The 15,735-nt window shown below is 41.5% G+C and overlaps 1 protein-coding gene across 1 annotated transcript in view; it reads left to right on the plus strand.

Annotated features, from left to right (window-relative positions):
- Window positions 1-15,735, plus strand: part of PIP5K1B (phosphatidylinositol-4-phosphate 5-kinase type 1 beta) — a 166,826-nt gene that overhangs the window by 76,590 nt on the left and 74,501 nt on the right. The window contains exon 5 of the mRNA XM_034773731.1: window positions 14,153-14,270. Within this exon, the coding sequence (XP_034629622.1) occupies window positions 14,153-14,270 (118 nt within the window). The remainder of the gene's footprint in view (window positions 1-14,152; window positions 14,271-15,735) is intronic.

A 15,735-nucleotide genomic window follows, 5' to 3' on the forward strand; every position in this document is an offset into this window, starting at 1 on the left:
TCCAAATATGGTGGTGTAAGGATGGTGGGAGGGATTACCATGTGCACACTGATTAGTGAGAACAGATGGTCCTGTGTTTCAGATATTAGACTGAAATTCAGGATCTGGGTTAAATTTCTGAGACTGCCACAGACTGCATGTGTGACCTTGGGCAAGTCACTTAATACCTTTGTGCCTCAACTCAACATGTATAAAATGAGCCTAATAATGCTTCTCTACCTTGTCAAGGTGTTGTGAGGACTAATATGTGAGGCAGTCAGGTCCTATGGTGATGGGGGCAACATAGGTAGAAAATTTCAACCAACATCTAACTCCATAACTGGTGCCAACGTTACGCATTTGTACACAGACTGGACACCATAGTTATTGTGCAGATAGCAGTTTCAGATATTGCTATAGCCCTATTTAAGGGATAATATTTGAAATAACATACTCCTGTTTATGTGGGAAATCCAGATCACAGCTGATATCAACAATAAAAAAAACTTGTTACATAATGGCTTATATATTTTTCCAAACTGTCACATGTGACAGAAAGTATAAAGAACATATAGACCAAGATTTTCAAAAATAAGATTTCCTAAATCCACGTTTAGGTACCTGCCTGATTCTCAGAAATACTGAGTCCTCAACAGCTCCCATTGTAGTCACTGCGCGCTGCAGGTGCCAGGCATTTCAAGCCACCTACTTAAAGCTTGTCTACATGAACACTTAGCTTGCAGCAAGCTGGGGTGTAAATCTACCCCACACTAACCTGCTGCACATTAAGTGTCCATGTGGATCCTGCTACCACACACTAAAAGTTCCCTAGTGCAGTGCTTCTCAAAGTCGGGCCGCTGCTTGTTCAGGGAAAGCCCCTGGCGGTCCGGGCTGGTTTGTTTACCTGCCGCGTCTGCAGGTACGGCCGATCGCGGCTCCCACTGGCCGCGGTTCGCCACTCCAGGCCAATGGGGGCTGCAGGAAGCGGCATGGGCTGAGGGATGTACTGGCTGCCCTTCCCGCAGCCCCCATTGGCCTGGGACAGCAAACCGCAGCCAGTGGGAGCCGCGATCGGCCGAACCTGTGGACGCGGCAGGTAAACAAACAGGCCCGGACTGCCAGGAGCTTTCCCTGAACAAGTGGCGGCCCGACTTTGAGAAGCACTGCACCTAGTGCATTTTGATCTCCTGTTTCAAAGCAGGGTAGATTCAAGTGCATTAGGGTGCTTCTAGTGCATGGTAGCAGGGTCCATATGGACACTTAATGTGCAGCAGGCTAGTGTGGGGTAGATTTCTCCCCAGCTTGCTGCAAACTAAGTGTTCATGTAGACAAGTCCCTAGTTGAGTATGTGTTGCAGTTTGCATGTGGGCTAAGATTTAATCTGAACATAAACCCATAAATCATCTCTAACATAAAATATAGTCCTCAGAAACATTAGAAATGACATCACTAAAACAATGTATGTATTTGTTAATAGGCAGTGTTTAATCTTGAGAAAAGATCATTGAGAGAGGACCTGATAAGTCTTCAAATATGTTAAGAGCTATTATAAAGAAGATGGTGATCAATTGTTTTCCATGTCAGATGAGAGTAGGACAAGAAGTAATGGGCTTAATCTGCAGCAAGGGAGATTGTATCAGGAATGGTAACATACACAAGCCAGTAAGTGAACACTTCAATCTCCCTGGTCATTCTATTACAGATTTAAAAGTCACTATCATTGAACAAAAAAACTTCAGAAACAGACTTCAAAGAGAAACAGCAGAACTAAAATTCATTTGCAAATTCAATACCATTAATCTGGGCTTGAATAGGGACTGGGAGTGGCTGGCTCACTACAGAAGCAGCTTTTCCTCTCCTGGAATTGACACCTCCTCATCTATTACTGGGAGTGGACTACATCCACCCTGATTGAATTGGCACTGTCAACACTGGTTCTCCACTTGTGAAGTAACTCCCTGCTCTCCATGTGTCAGTATATAATGCCTGCATCTGTAACTTTCACTCTATGCATCCGAAGAAGTGAGGTTTTTACTCACGAAAGCTTATGCACAAATAAATCTGTTAGTCTTTAAGGTGCCACCAGACTCCTTGTTGTTTTTGTAATTAGGAAGTTTTTTCTAAAATCTAACCTAAAGGATAATTAAGCTTTGGAATAATTTTCCAAGGGAGGTTGTGGAATCCCTATCATTGGAGATTTTTTTAAGAACCGGTTAGACAAACACCTGTCAAGGATAGTTTAGGTTGACTTGGTCCTATCTCATCGTAGGGGGGCCAGACTTGATGATTACTTGAGGTCCTTTCCAACCCTACATTTCTATGGTTCTATGACAGCCATATTTTTTAAAAAATTGATCTGGTCTGATAATGTAAAGCCATTGTTTATGTGGAAGACGACGCGAGGCTAAATTAATCTAAAGCATTTTCTTAAAGAAAATCTCAAACTTTGGAACATATTGCCTGGATAATATCCAGTCTTTACCCCACATGCTGTAGTTGTGCCAGTGGGAATTATTCATGTTCCTTGCTCGTGGTTTGTGAGTGTCTATAATTGATGAGTTTTGTATATGCTTTTTCTGTGTGATATATTCTGGGGAAAATATGTAGATGCTAACCAAATAAATCCGTTTAATACTTCACCAAGAATTTTTCAGATTACAAGAAGTAAATTACCGCTTCTATATTGTCATGTAACCAAACTCTTCACTGTTTCAAAAACCAAAATAATGGCCCTATTTGGATGAGGATGTTGCCATTACAAAGACGGTGCATGTACCCAATAGGAATCTGCATGGCTATCTGTAAAGACTTCAGAACCCAAGTTATTCTTTTAAATATCAAGTGAAACTTGCCTTCACAAAAACTACTATAAGCACTTGTTTTTAAATTAATAGCATAGAAGTGGAAGAATCCATTCCATTTCCTTTTTTTTCCAGTTTGATTTGTTTAACATTTATATTAAAAAAAAAATGTTGTGAAAGCCATAACAGGTTAGTTACCTGATATGAAAACACTCCTGCATACACACTTACAAATGCAATTTCCAAATGCCTGTGTGGTTCTTGTGTTAATGGTAGAAGAAATTGGTCTTATCTCTGTTTTAAAAATGGAATGTGGGCATGAGGAGCAAATTGGCTTGCTTGTATTGACAGAGTTTGTGTTTTAACAGAGAAAAAAAAAATTAGTAGCATCTTCTTGTCCAGTCATCCAAAGATAACACACAGAAAAATATCAATTAAAGGTATAGCCAGATGCAGCAAGTAATATGACTTGCTGTCTGGTTTTACTAGTCAGTAAGCAAGAGAGAGTTGTATATGGTCAGTCTCCTTGACTGAAATAAAAGGATCTTTCTATAAAGGGTATTTATTGATGATAATCTTCCTCCATTAGATTCAGGAGTAGCAATCCATTTGTCTTTTAAGACCAAATGTTGAATCTACAATTTCTGTGCATTAGGTTTTATAAGGAGATGGAAAGTCTGTGTCTTGTTTCTTTGTAAACTGCATATTTATCTGCCTGTCTAAAATGATATTGAGTAGAAATAATAAGGTACTAGTTAGCAGGGCCAGTGCTTCCACTAGGTGACCCTAGGCGGTTGCCTAGGGCGGCAGGATTTTGGGGGGCGGCATTTTGCCGCCCTCAGCGGGGGGTCCTTCCACTCTGGATCTTCGGCAGAAATTCGGTGGCGGGTCCTTCACTCACTCCAGGACCCACTGCTGAAGTGCCCCGAAGACGCGGAGCGGAAGGACCCCCGCCACCGAAAACCCCAGGCCCCCTGAATGCTCAGAGGAGAAGCGCTGCTGCCTAGGGCGGCAAAAACCCTGGCGCCGCTCCTGCTAGTTGGTATGAATTTCAAGAGGAGGACCCTTCAGAGTAACATAGGGAGCTCCACTGTTGGGTCCCATTTGAAAGTACAATGCAGATTATTCCTGAGTGTCTCCAGCAGATTTAGTCAACTAGGATATAAAAGTAGTAGGAGTCTCTCTTTCTCAATGCAAAGGGAGTAGTGACTGAGACAAAGGAGGCAAAACCCTAGCAACGGCTAATCTAGGGAGAAAGCCTAGGCAAAGGTGAGTTTGATGATAATTTGAATTATTCCCTCTCTGTGATTAGGGCATCATTGGCAAATTTGAGCTATGTAAGGGGTGTATGTGATCATGAGGAGAAAATAGGCTTAACACGCAAGCAGCCACATTTTGCACTAGCTTCAGGTTTCCAATGTAATTTAGCTGTAGCCCCATCCAGAATATTTAACTTCCATGTTGCTATATAATGTACGTGTCCACTTGCAGCAACACTGTTTTTATGGGCTGTCCTGATCATTTCATCTCCCCTTTGACTAGTCCCTTGTCTGCACCCAGTCCTGATGAGTGATACAGGGAATGAAGTGACTTATTTCATAGAGTTCCGTGCACTCCTGTCATAGTAGTGGGAGCATTGTTGCAGTGGTGGTGTTTTTAGCATATGCGCAATGTGCCTGAGGTAGCACGTGACCAGGATTCATCACCAAATTTGGTCTGTTGGTTGGATCATTAGTTTCCCTGGGCCGGGTACTGATGGGGAGTGCGACGCTGTAGATCCAGACTACTTGAAGTGCAATGAAACAACACTTCTTGCATTCCAGCAAGCAAAATCATATGACCCTTACAGTGCTGTATAAAAGAAAAACGGCGGAAAGATAGCCAACAATTGTTTTATGATTAAGCAATAACAGAAAAGAAATAACCTCTGTGTAGTTCTCCACCCCTCAAGTAAACTGCACCATCTGTATGATAGTTTAATAACCATAGCAAAACATAGTATTATTTCAGGATACTAACAATAAGAGATTCATGTGGTAAAAACACCAAGAGAGAAAAGGAGGAAAATGGTTGGTTAGTTTAGAACGCCACATAATGGACCAAATTCTGCTGGGTTATACTGCTGTAAAGCAGGAATAACTCCACTGATTTCAGTGCAGTTACTTAATATTTACATCGGTGTATCTAAGAGCAGAATTTGGCCCAATGCTTGGGTGTATTGCATGTTTGATTCAGTCAGTTTCAGTAAGTTACCGTGTCTTTGCACTGTGCCTTTAAACCACTTAAAATGTTTTCTTTCACTGGCCATTATAGCACATGAGCAGGGATGAGAAGATACCTTCCTTCCCAGCTTCTATTCCTCTCCACATTGATCTTTGGGACAGGATGTGACAGGCAAAGCTCTTGTTGTTCATATTGGGCTATCCAGAAGGAAGTTTACAGCATGTAGCTTTTAGGAGCCAACTGTGATGTGTCACAGAGGGTTACAGTACAGTCATTCATTTTTAGGACCAGATTCTGGATGCCGTTTAAATGGCAGTGAGCATGAGTGCTCATTTTACAGAACACAAATTGGCTGAGCCAGTTGATCCTGAGGGCAATTGGCCTGCCTGGCATATGACGAGGGAACCTATGGCTGCTCTACATTTGGGTAGTATGACGCTACTCTGGGAACTTATGCAAATAGTCTCTCCTGTCCCTCATAAACACCCCTATGCAAATCCATAGCCTCTCTTCCCTCTACTAGGGCCAATGCAGTTACTGTAGCAATACTGGCAGCAACAGCCAAGCTGTCAGAGATATTTTATGCAGCCTAATCATTCTCTTCCTTTCTGTCACCCAACTTTAAAGGATTCTCCACTCTACCTTGGAATCTTGGGGAAATGCTGCATGCTCCGTGCCACTGGTCCTCTTAGATCCAGTGTGATGTTATGACTTGCAGAGGTCTTGGTGTTAGACATGTCACAGAGTAACTCTAGTTCACACAACCTTATTATGATATGACACTTTGTCATGAGATAGATATAGGTATAGATATATAGTTAAAATATTTTACCAGTTAAATGCAAGTTATCCCGAGCTGCTTTTTTTTTTTTTTTTTTTTTTTTTTTGACAGCACCAGGGCTCATTTCTGCCCATTTGTAGAAGGTCCGTGTATCTAGCTTTAAAAATTTGTCAAACCGCATTGCAGGCACTGGGCACTAGGAAACATATGCCAAACTCTGCCTTTTTGTTTTCTCACTTCTTTCAGTAGAAGGACTTCTAAGCTCCAGGCTTTTGCCAAATATTGTCAAGTGTTCAATCTTCACAAGTCCATTTATGGGTCTCTCACTTTCCCCCTCTGCCATATGCCTTATTTCAGCTTCTAGACATTGACCAGCATCCCCAGTCATGTTCCTCAGCATTCCAACTGGGAGGCTTACATTATTTGGTTTTCATCTATACATGTTGTATTGCAGGCAAGGCTGTTTCTACAATGATTTAGTTAAGGTATGGGACATTTTCTCTTGCTGTCTTGTTACTGAAACATTAGTCAGTAGTTCACAACATGTGATGGCATGTGAGATATTGTCAGGGTTTTATAACAGCTGTGGAGTCTGGTGATATCAAAAAGTGGGTAGGCAAAATTAATGCATGAAAGTATGATTACAGCTAATTAACAGTAGTTAGCAATGGTCATATTGTATCTGATAATATCAGGGTAGGGGTGCCTTGTCTCTGAGCTTCCACTATACAAAATAAATGAACCATTAGCTGATGTATTTTCCAGAAATGTTATGGAAAGATCAGAAAAGCTCTGAATTTCAGAGGCACTTTCCATACAAAAACCTAGGAGAGTTGAAGGGCCAAGTGTTTCCCAAATAATTATATGTACACCATTCCCTGTAGGATACACATCAACAGTATTCAGATTCACACGCATAACTACTTATGCTGTAATTCATGCCCACTCTATTGGCTCCATGTTGACCTATTTCACACAGAGGAATGTATGTAACTTGCCGAAGTTTCTTAAATCCAGTCTTAGGTAAAATTCTCTCTCCCATTTTCGTGCTCCTCCAGCATGGACATGCAGATCTGCTGAGGAGCACTTTTTAGGGGAAAGAATCTGGGCAGACAGCAACTTGGTAGGGAAGTTTCTGCCATTTCTTCCAGTATGTGTAAATGTTGTTCAAAATGGAGACACTGTGACTCCAAGTACAAAATCAAGCCTATTATGAACTATCAGCCATTTTGACTTGTAAAAACCAATTCCTAATATAGATAAGGTGAATTAGTTGATTTTTTTTAAATGTATTTTTAAACTTAGCCACCTGTCTCTTAGGTGCTTTAAGATGCCTCCATAAAAGGGACTATCACCAGTGCAAAATTAGTAGTAGTATTGTTATCATTAGAAAATAATTAAGAATGCCCATTTGGTGGTTGCCACATAAATCTTATGGACCCAAATATAATTGTCTTGATTTATTTTGAGATTCTTTAATGTTCACATGCATTGCCTTTTAAAGATGTCTTATATCAAGAGACTTATTAGCACATCTTACTGTAGCTGAAAGTAATACAAAGAAAGATATATCTAGAAATAAGGATATCACTATTGGTCTCTATCCTAGATCAACCAAAAGCCAATAGCTATGTAAGTATAGAAATAGTGACTAGTTCCTATAGGCAGAAATGATGCAGTCATTTATCTTTGCTCTTTAGGGAGGAAATGGGAGCATTGGAAAGCGAGGCCTGGATTAGTTGTGCATACTTGTGCATTTATCTATTGCATACAGGAAAAGGATAGTGAATGCACTTCAGTGAGAAGTAAAAGAGCAACTTTTTCCAAGACTAGTAAGACCTGAATTTTTTTTTTTTTAACACATTGAATATTTTGTTTGATTTTTGGGGTAAATGGGGTAAGGAGTCCATTCCATATTGGGGCACCGAAGTTTCCCTTTTTCATTGTCGTTTCCCTCACTTTGCACATACACAAAACCAAGGCTCCACATTGCAGCTGCTTTCTTGCGTTAAAAGAGAGAGAGAAAATGAAGTTTCCTTCAGAACCCCTTAACACCACTGTAACTGGTCAGAGGATGTACTGTTGAAAGTAGTAACACTCCTTCTGACTGTGGGGGCTAAGTGTGTTGCCTCCTTTATATTTCCAGTCAATGATAAGCCAAGGAGTGAGAGACTGCCAACAAACACATCTGAGTCTCCCACAAAACAATACAGGGCTGGACCTCAAAATATAATTCTTTGTGATAAATTTTAGATTGATATGCATCATTTATACTGTAACTTATTCCCCTGGATTGATAGGCAGACCATTCCTCGCCCAGAATGTGTAGTTACCTGCATAGCTACTAGAGAACAGAGCTTTCATGGTAAATTTAGTCTTTTTAATACACTGCTACCCCACCATAACGCGACCCGATATAACACAGGTTCGCGTATAGTGTGGTAGTAGCGGGGCTCTGGCGATGCTTTAAAGCGTCCGGGGCTCCGGCTGCTGTGGGGAGCCCTGGGCCCTTTAAATCACTGCTGGAGCCCTGCTGCCGCTACCCCGGGGCTGCGGCAGAGGGGCTCGCCGGCAATTTAAAGGGTCCGGGCTCCCCGCAGCAGCCAGAGCCTGGAGCTCTTTAAATCACTGCCGGACCCTGGCCGCCCCTACCCCAATATAACGGGGTTTCAGCTATAAAGCGGTAGGGATTTTTGGCTCCCCACGACCGCGTTATATCGGGGTATATTGAATAAAAATAGTACTTTGCACTTGTATAGGGTCTTTCATCTAAGCTTTTTAAAGCACTATCCAAACAGTATGATTAAGCCTCACAATCCTTCCAAGACCCGAATTAAATGTCATTGCTCGGGTACAGAAATTTGAGCTGTCCAAGGTCACAGAACGTCAAACTGGTAACAGAACCTACTGGGTAGTTCTGTGCTCTAATCACTGGATATGTTCCCTGTCTTAAGATGGAAAGTTATTGAGGTTGTCTCCTTTCTTTATATTGCACGTTCTCCCATATGTGCCCAAAGTTATAATTTTGCAGTTTTAGGTTTTTCTTCAGTAGAAATGAAAAGTGTTGAATACAGTAATATAGCTGCTTTGCAATTTAACTAGCACACAGTGTTTGCATTGATGTAAAGAGCAGTCTTCCTCTGGATGCTGCTAAGCCATTCCTACCAGGAGTGACGCTTATGTTTGTATCTTCAAGAGATTTCTCAAGAACAGTTTGTTTATTTTCCCTTTGGAATGCACCAGATTGCATCAAGTGGTCAGTTAAGACATTATAGTTAACAGAGCAAAATATGCCTTAGCCAGCTACAAACAATCCTCCCCGTACAAATTCCTTAATATTTTTGTAAGCTGGTTAAAGCATATTGTCCAGTCCACTTTGCATGTGCTACTTCAGCTCTGAAAATAGCCCAGCCAGAGCCTGAACTCCTAAAATGTCACCAGCAAACAGTGGGGATGGGGCAAAAATCCATGTTGATCAAAATTAATAGGTTTGGGGCTGAGAACCTCAAATTTCTAGATTGGTGGGGAGGGGAATAAAAAGCTTGTGGGTTTAGAGTTTGAAAACCTCTTTCCTAGCCCACTAGTGTTAATGTTCCTCTAAACCATATTTTCCCTCTTACTTCTTTTCCTCCCATCATGCAGTTCTTTTCAGCATCTTATCTCTAGCTGCAAGAGTACTACTGCACCATACTACTGCTTTTAAGCCAGCTAGCAGGATGTGTTTCTCAAGAAATGCAGTCCCTTGTCATCCATAGATGCCTTGTATGCCATGGCAAGAAAATCTCAAACTCATGTCAAATTTTGTTCAACTGCAATGCAGTTGAACTTGCCACCCCTGACCTTTGAGCAGTCCAATGAGGCAGTGAAGCTGAAAAAATCAGTGTAATGAATGGAAACAGTGGGAAATAGTGAGCAGCTGTGGATACCCACAGTAACCAGGGAGAATTTTTAAAAACAGTGTAATCTCTTGCGGAGTGCTAGGGCTTGTCTACAGGGAAATTGACCAGCAAAGTAAGCTGTTCCACCATGGTGTGTGGTTCCCCCGCGCCCCCTCCCCCCGGAATAGGGTCTCTATGTGGACTCTATTTTGGATTAAAACTGACTTAATTATGTAATAATTACTCCACTTCGTAATATTCTGAAATAAAAGTTACTCTTAGTCAAGAATAGAGGTTCAGAGAGAGAGCGTTATTCTAGAATATCTGTGCTGGTCAATTTACCTGTGCAGGCAAGCCTTTCATGTGTGCCTGAAGTAGCTCATGCTCTTGGGTTTCATTTATCCTAGAAAAAGGAGTAGGAATTTTCCAGCATGGATAAAGTTGTATCAGTGCTGGTGTGAGCTCTGGTATAGAGAGGGCATAAACTTTATTTACCACCAGGCCATCAGACCCTGCAGATGCTGAAAAATAGCCACAAAGCCAGATTTTTCAAAGGTATTTAAAAATGCAGACAGGTGCCTAGTGAGGTTTTCAAAAGCACCTAATCATCTAACTCCCATTGTGTAAATACCTTTACAAATCTGGCCCAAATTTTCTGGTGTAGATGCTCTCTTGGGGGGGGGGGGGTTGTATTTTTAACTTACTGCCTACTTCATAAAGTTGCATTGTTGGAACCTTTGAGTGGGCTAGAGTTTACTTCATTGCCCTTCTCCAGTAGCTAAAAACCCGCAACTCCCATAGAAAAGCACCTTGAGACCCAGAATTCAGTCATTGAGGGTTTTCAGCAAAGATTGCACAGGGTCAGCTTCCCCACATTCAAGTCCAAAAGAACAAAAGGAATGAACTTAATTCTGAAGTTTATAAAACCTTATGATAAAGAAACAATAATAGCAATTTAACGTCTGCAGCATAACATGACTACTTTGTCAGCCACATACAGTATCTTCAGTTATACATAAACATAAATAAAGAAAAAAAAACAAAACCAAAATTAAATCTAAACAGGTCAGTCCCCACAGAAATACAGTGAGAAGAAACTCAGAGTTCCCAAAGGCTTTGGTTGAGTTCACCTGAGTCTGTCTTTGATCACCAAATCTATGCAGTCAGGTGAGTCAAAAGCAACATCTTCCCTCCATTTTCAGCTGGAGTCCATACAGATTCTCCCCCCTCCCCCTCCTCCTCCTCCTGCTGAAATCTCTCATTAGCTAGTCAGTGAACCAATTAACCAACCGCTCAGTTAAGTACATAGATTTTTTTTTTTTTTTAAACCCTGCTGCAAAATGTTTGAGTTAGGGGAAAAACAGCCTGCTTTCTGCTCCTGAGGCTCAGCTTCTCTCAGCCCATACGGTGCACGTGGCCTTTTCCAAAGCAACTTGCCTTCAGAGATTGAGTCCAGTAACCAGACCCAAAACTACTACACCAATTCCAGAAACTTCCGAGTGTGGAGAGCTAATTGGTTTTTTGTTTTTGTTTTTTTGTTTTTCCAATATCTTATTATATTTATTCATTAGAGACTAAACATCCACTTCATTGTATAACTGCGTTGTTGTTGAACTGCTATATTTCACTGCTCTTACCAGATTTTAAACCAGAAATTTTGAAGATGGCGCTTGGCTTCTCATTGGTGACAAACCCCAAGAGTTGCCACACTGCCATCCCACTCTGGTCAGGAAAGCAGAATTAGACAGATCCTCCCATGCCCTCTGGAAATGGTTGATGTTTTCCTAGTCAGGCAAGTCAAATACAAACTTATCCTGGGCCACCTGTTGTGCCACTGATTGCACCAGTCTACCCGCCACCAATCAGCCGAACATGGCGGCAGTGGCAGAGCCTTACAGCCGCAGAAGCTTCGCGAAACAGCAGACCACTCCGCAGCCTACATAATGTTGCTAGGCAGATGCACAGTGATCAAGACCCTACTCATTCCTACCACCCCCCCACCAATAGACCTCTTAAAGAGATATCTCCCTATTAGGCACATGGGTTACATGGTCACTGACCTAAAAAGAAGCCTCTCAATTTGAGAGTGAAGACACATTTCACAAACAGAATCCCATAACACAGCTCTGTGAAGAGGAAAATGGACCAGTAGGAAAACCCTAAGGTTGTAAAATTTCATTTGAGGAAGTGAAATAAAAACTGTGGCCACTACTGAGACTCAGTTAATCACTTTTCACTTGCCAGTGCTGCATGACTAACCTCTCCGTTGGCATATAGAAAACACTGGATATTGGAAAGCTCTCTCATCTGTGTGTTTTCTTCCATGCAGACCCCTACACCTAGAATCCCCTCATTGATCTGGTCTTCAACTTCCTCTTCTGCTGCCACTCACCACCCCCAGCTCTTGCCCCTTTTTGTGTCTGCATTAGACAGTCTCACAACTCTCAGTTCAAGTACCTGAGATGTCCTGCTCAGCCCCTCTAGCCCTGGGCTGGACCGGGCTCAGTGCAGATGGAATCTTTGGAAAATGTAGCTGCTAGACTCTGATTTGTCTTTGCTGACCATGTGTGACTTTTTTCAGAGGCTTATACTTGGCCAAATTTGGGAGTTCTTACATAAGAACAGCAAAAGGCACATCCCCGATATCAGGACAATGCCCCTGCCATATTTCAAATCAAAGCCTGGAGGCACTGGAGCTTCCTTATGAAATTGTGGTAAGAGTTTAACATGGGCAAAACAGTTTTTAGTTTTTCCCTAATCTTATAATTGGGAACCATTTTTGATTAAACATTTCCCCCAAAAGATTAGGCTGAGGCATACACCGAGCTTGGACAGTTTCAGCCCAAACAGTTAAAGTTTGGCCAAGTTAAAACCAATGGAAAATAGGGCCATATAATTGGTGTTGTCAGGCAATCATAACTATAGGCAGTGCTACCAGTTCACCTTAATCTCTTGATTCTCCCTTTGCCATGCCATTTTAGGAGCAATAAACAGATGAATGGAATTGATTTTGTATCTAAGACAGTTTGTGCTGCACATCCTATAAAATCTACAAAATAGTTCATTTTGAAAAAGCAGCTTTTATTAGCAGCTAGCAACCAGGGTATAGAATAGCTAGCCGGTCAGTTTTCTTTGATACAATACTTCTAGCCTGTAGTTTCATCGGTTCTTTTATCCTGTATCTCCTGCTGGAGAGTTTTGGGGGTCAGTTTTGTGGAGGCTCAGAGAACTTTTTTTCCAGCTCGCACAATTGAGTTAATCTCAGTTTTCTATTGTTGCCTGATAATAAAAGATAGATGTAGATGAGCTGAATGAACTTCTTCCATCACAATGTTACTATTATAATATAATTTCAGTGCATATGTTCAGAATATATTTCAGGTCATCTGTTTCAATTCTGGTAGTAAAACAATTTGGAGTATAAAAAACAGGATGTTCAAATATTTACATTTATTACTAGCTATTTATACTTTTTTTATATGTTAGATATTTCTACTGTAAACAAATTTATGCAGAGGTAAATGAACTTTGGATACACGATGTATGGCTGAAATAATCAAATTAGGGCATTATGTCCTAGACCCTGTCTGCATTACAATTTTTATCTGCTATTTTGTATCTGGTTACAAGTTACACAGTTCAGTTGTGTTAACACAGCAGCTATCCGCCATAACTGTCTGGGTACACATCCTACTATGCTGCTGAAACACGTCTTGTATCAATGTATCTGGGCAGTTATTCCATAGTCACTTAGCATGGGATAGAATTCCCACAGGACATGCATCTAGAGTTGAATCATAGTACATGAGGCAATGCACTCTGGGATGTCCTGCCCAAGAAAGGTGGGGTTTTCTTTGTTTTTTGTGGCTGGGGGGGAAGGTGGGGGTTGTGGAATAGCCAATCCAGTAACATGGTCATGATTAGGGTACTCTGTTCACACTGAAAAAAATTGTTTTCCTTTAACCAGTTCAGCCCACGGTCATGCGGCAGCCTGCACCTGTGGTAGGGGAAAAACGCTTTTAGCTGAGCACAGTAATTAATGGAGGTTTTTTTTACCATGTGTCCTGCAGACCCAACACTAGGTGTAGAGCCAGCCATGCAAGTAACTGGTTGCAGACTAAAAAGTTATAGGGTTGAGGGAGCCTACGGTAGTGCCATGACCTAGTTTGCAAGAGAGAGTAACACTGAGGGGACATATGAAGGCTGAGATGCTGGTATAAATAGTACCTTAACCCATTGATGGTGTGACGGATGATGATAATGGTTACTTCCCTCAGGGTGAGGAGAGGACACAAGACTGCTGTTTTCCTGGCATCACTTTTATATTAACATTTGATTCTACATTATTTCAAACTCCTTCGAGTGACTTTTGTTTCAGGATGCCAGTGATCATGGTGGGAAGTATTAAATGAAAACTAGCTGCAAAAAGAAGTCTTTTATAAAAATGTATTGTAATATTTGCTGTTTTCTTTATTGTCTTTTCAATGCAGTGAAGGCAGCAATTTGACCCCTGCTCATCATTACCCCGACTTCAGATTTAAGACCTATGCTCCTCTAGCTTTCCGTTACTTCAGAGAACTTTTTGGTATCAAGCCTGATGATTACTTGGTAAGAATTTTATAATTTTTCCCTTGAACTACAAAAAAAAAAAAAAATGTTGTGATGTGAACACTATTCTAGTTCTATAGCAGAGGGGGGTAGCTAACAATGCTCTAAACAGGAGCAGAAGTTTTTAGATTTTGTAACTGGTGTATAAATTTAGCTTTTGGCAAAACTTTTTTTTAATTCTCCAGCTTTTAAGTGATTGCTATAAAACCTGCCATGTTAATTGATAGTTTAATACCTAGAGTATTGCTGCTAGTTCAGGTAATTATCTCTGCATGAATATTATAATTAGATTTAAAAACTTATGTGAATTTTGCTAATTGAATTCTAATTGAGTGCTCTCATATGCTAACTGCTTTATTTATGTACTTTACAAGAAAACAGTGTTTACGTACATATGTTCTAACCTTGACATGGAAAAAGAGATGACCTGAGAAAGACATTGATACCCTTGTAAAGGCTACTTTCTGTTCTGTTCCTTTTGATTTGCAGTCTTAGGCCTGGTCTACACTAAAAAGTTGTCAGCCCAGCTGAGTAACTCAGTATTCTTCCATTGACCTAGTCACTGCCTCCTCAGGGAGGAGGATACCCGTAGTGACAGAACCACCACTCCCTTCAGCATAGGTAGGATCTACTTTGAAATGCTACAGCGACGCAGCTGGAACTGTGCCACTGTATCACTTCTAGTGTAGAGAAGCCCTTAATAATCATACTTAGGGCCCTACCAAATTCATGGTCCATTTTGGTCAATTTCACGGTCATGGGATTTTTAAAATAGTAAATTTCATGATTTCAGCTATTTAAATCTGAAATTTCACGGTATTGTAATTGTAGGGATCCTGACCCAAAAAGGAGTTGTGGGGTGGTCGCAAGGTTATCTTATGGGGGATTGTGGTACGGCAACCCTTACTTCTGCACTGCTGCTGGCAGTGGCGCTACCTTCAGAGCTGAACAGCTGGAGAGCAGTGGCTGCTGGTTGGGAGCCCAGCTCTGAAGGCAGAGACGCTGCAGAAGTAAGGATGACATGACATGGTATGGTATTGCCACCCTTACTTCTGCATTTGCTGCCTGCAGAGCTGGGCCCTCAGTCAGCAGCTGACATTCTCTGGCTGCCCAGCTGTGAAGGCAGCAGCGCAGAAGTAAGGGTGGCATGGTATGCTGTTGCCACCTTCTACTTCTGCGTTGCTGTGGTGGGGTGCTACCTTCAGAGCTGGGTGCCCAGCCAACAGCAGCTGCTCTCCAGCTGCCCAACTCTGAAGGCAGCGCAGAAGTAAGGGTGGCAATACCACAACCCCTCCCTAAAATAACCTTGCGAACCCCCCTTGAAACTCCCTTTTGGGTCAGGACCCCTAGTTTGAGAAACACTGGTTTCCCTGTGTGAAATGTGTATAGTCTAAGGTAAAAGCACACAAGAAAAGATTTCACAGGAGGAGAATAGATTTCACGGTCCGTGGCATATTTTTCATGG

This window comes from Trachemys scripta, chromosome 6 (assembly GCF_013100865.1).
Source record: "Trachemys scripta elegans isolate TJP31775 chromosome 6, CAS_Tse_1.0, whole genome shotgun sequence".
Taxonomy (NCBI): domain Eukaryota; kingdom Metazoa; phylum Chordata; order Testudines; family Emydidae; genus Trachemys; species Trachemys scripta.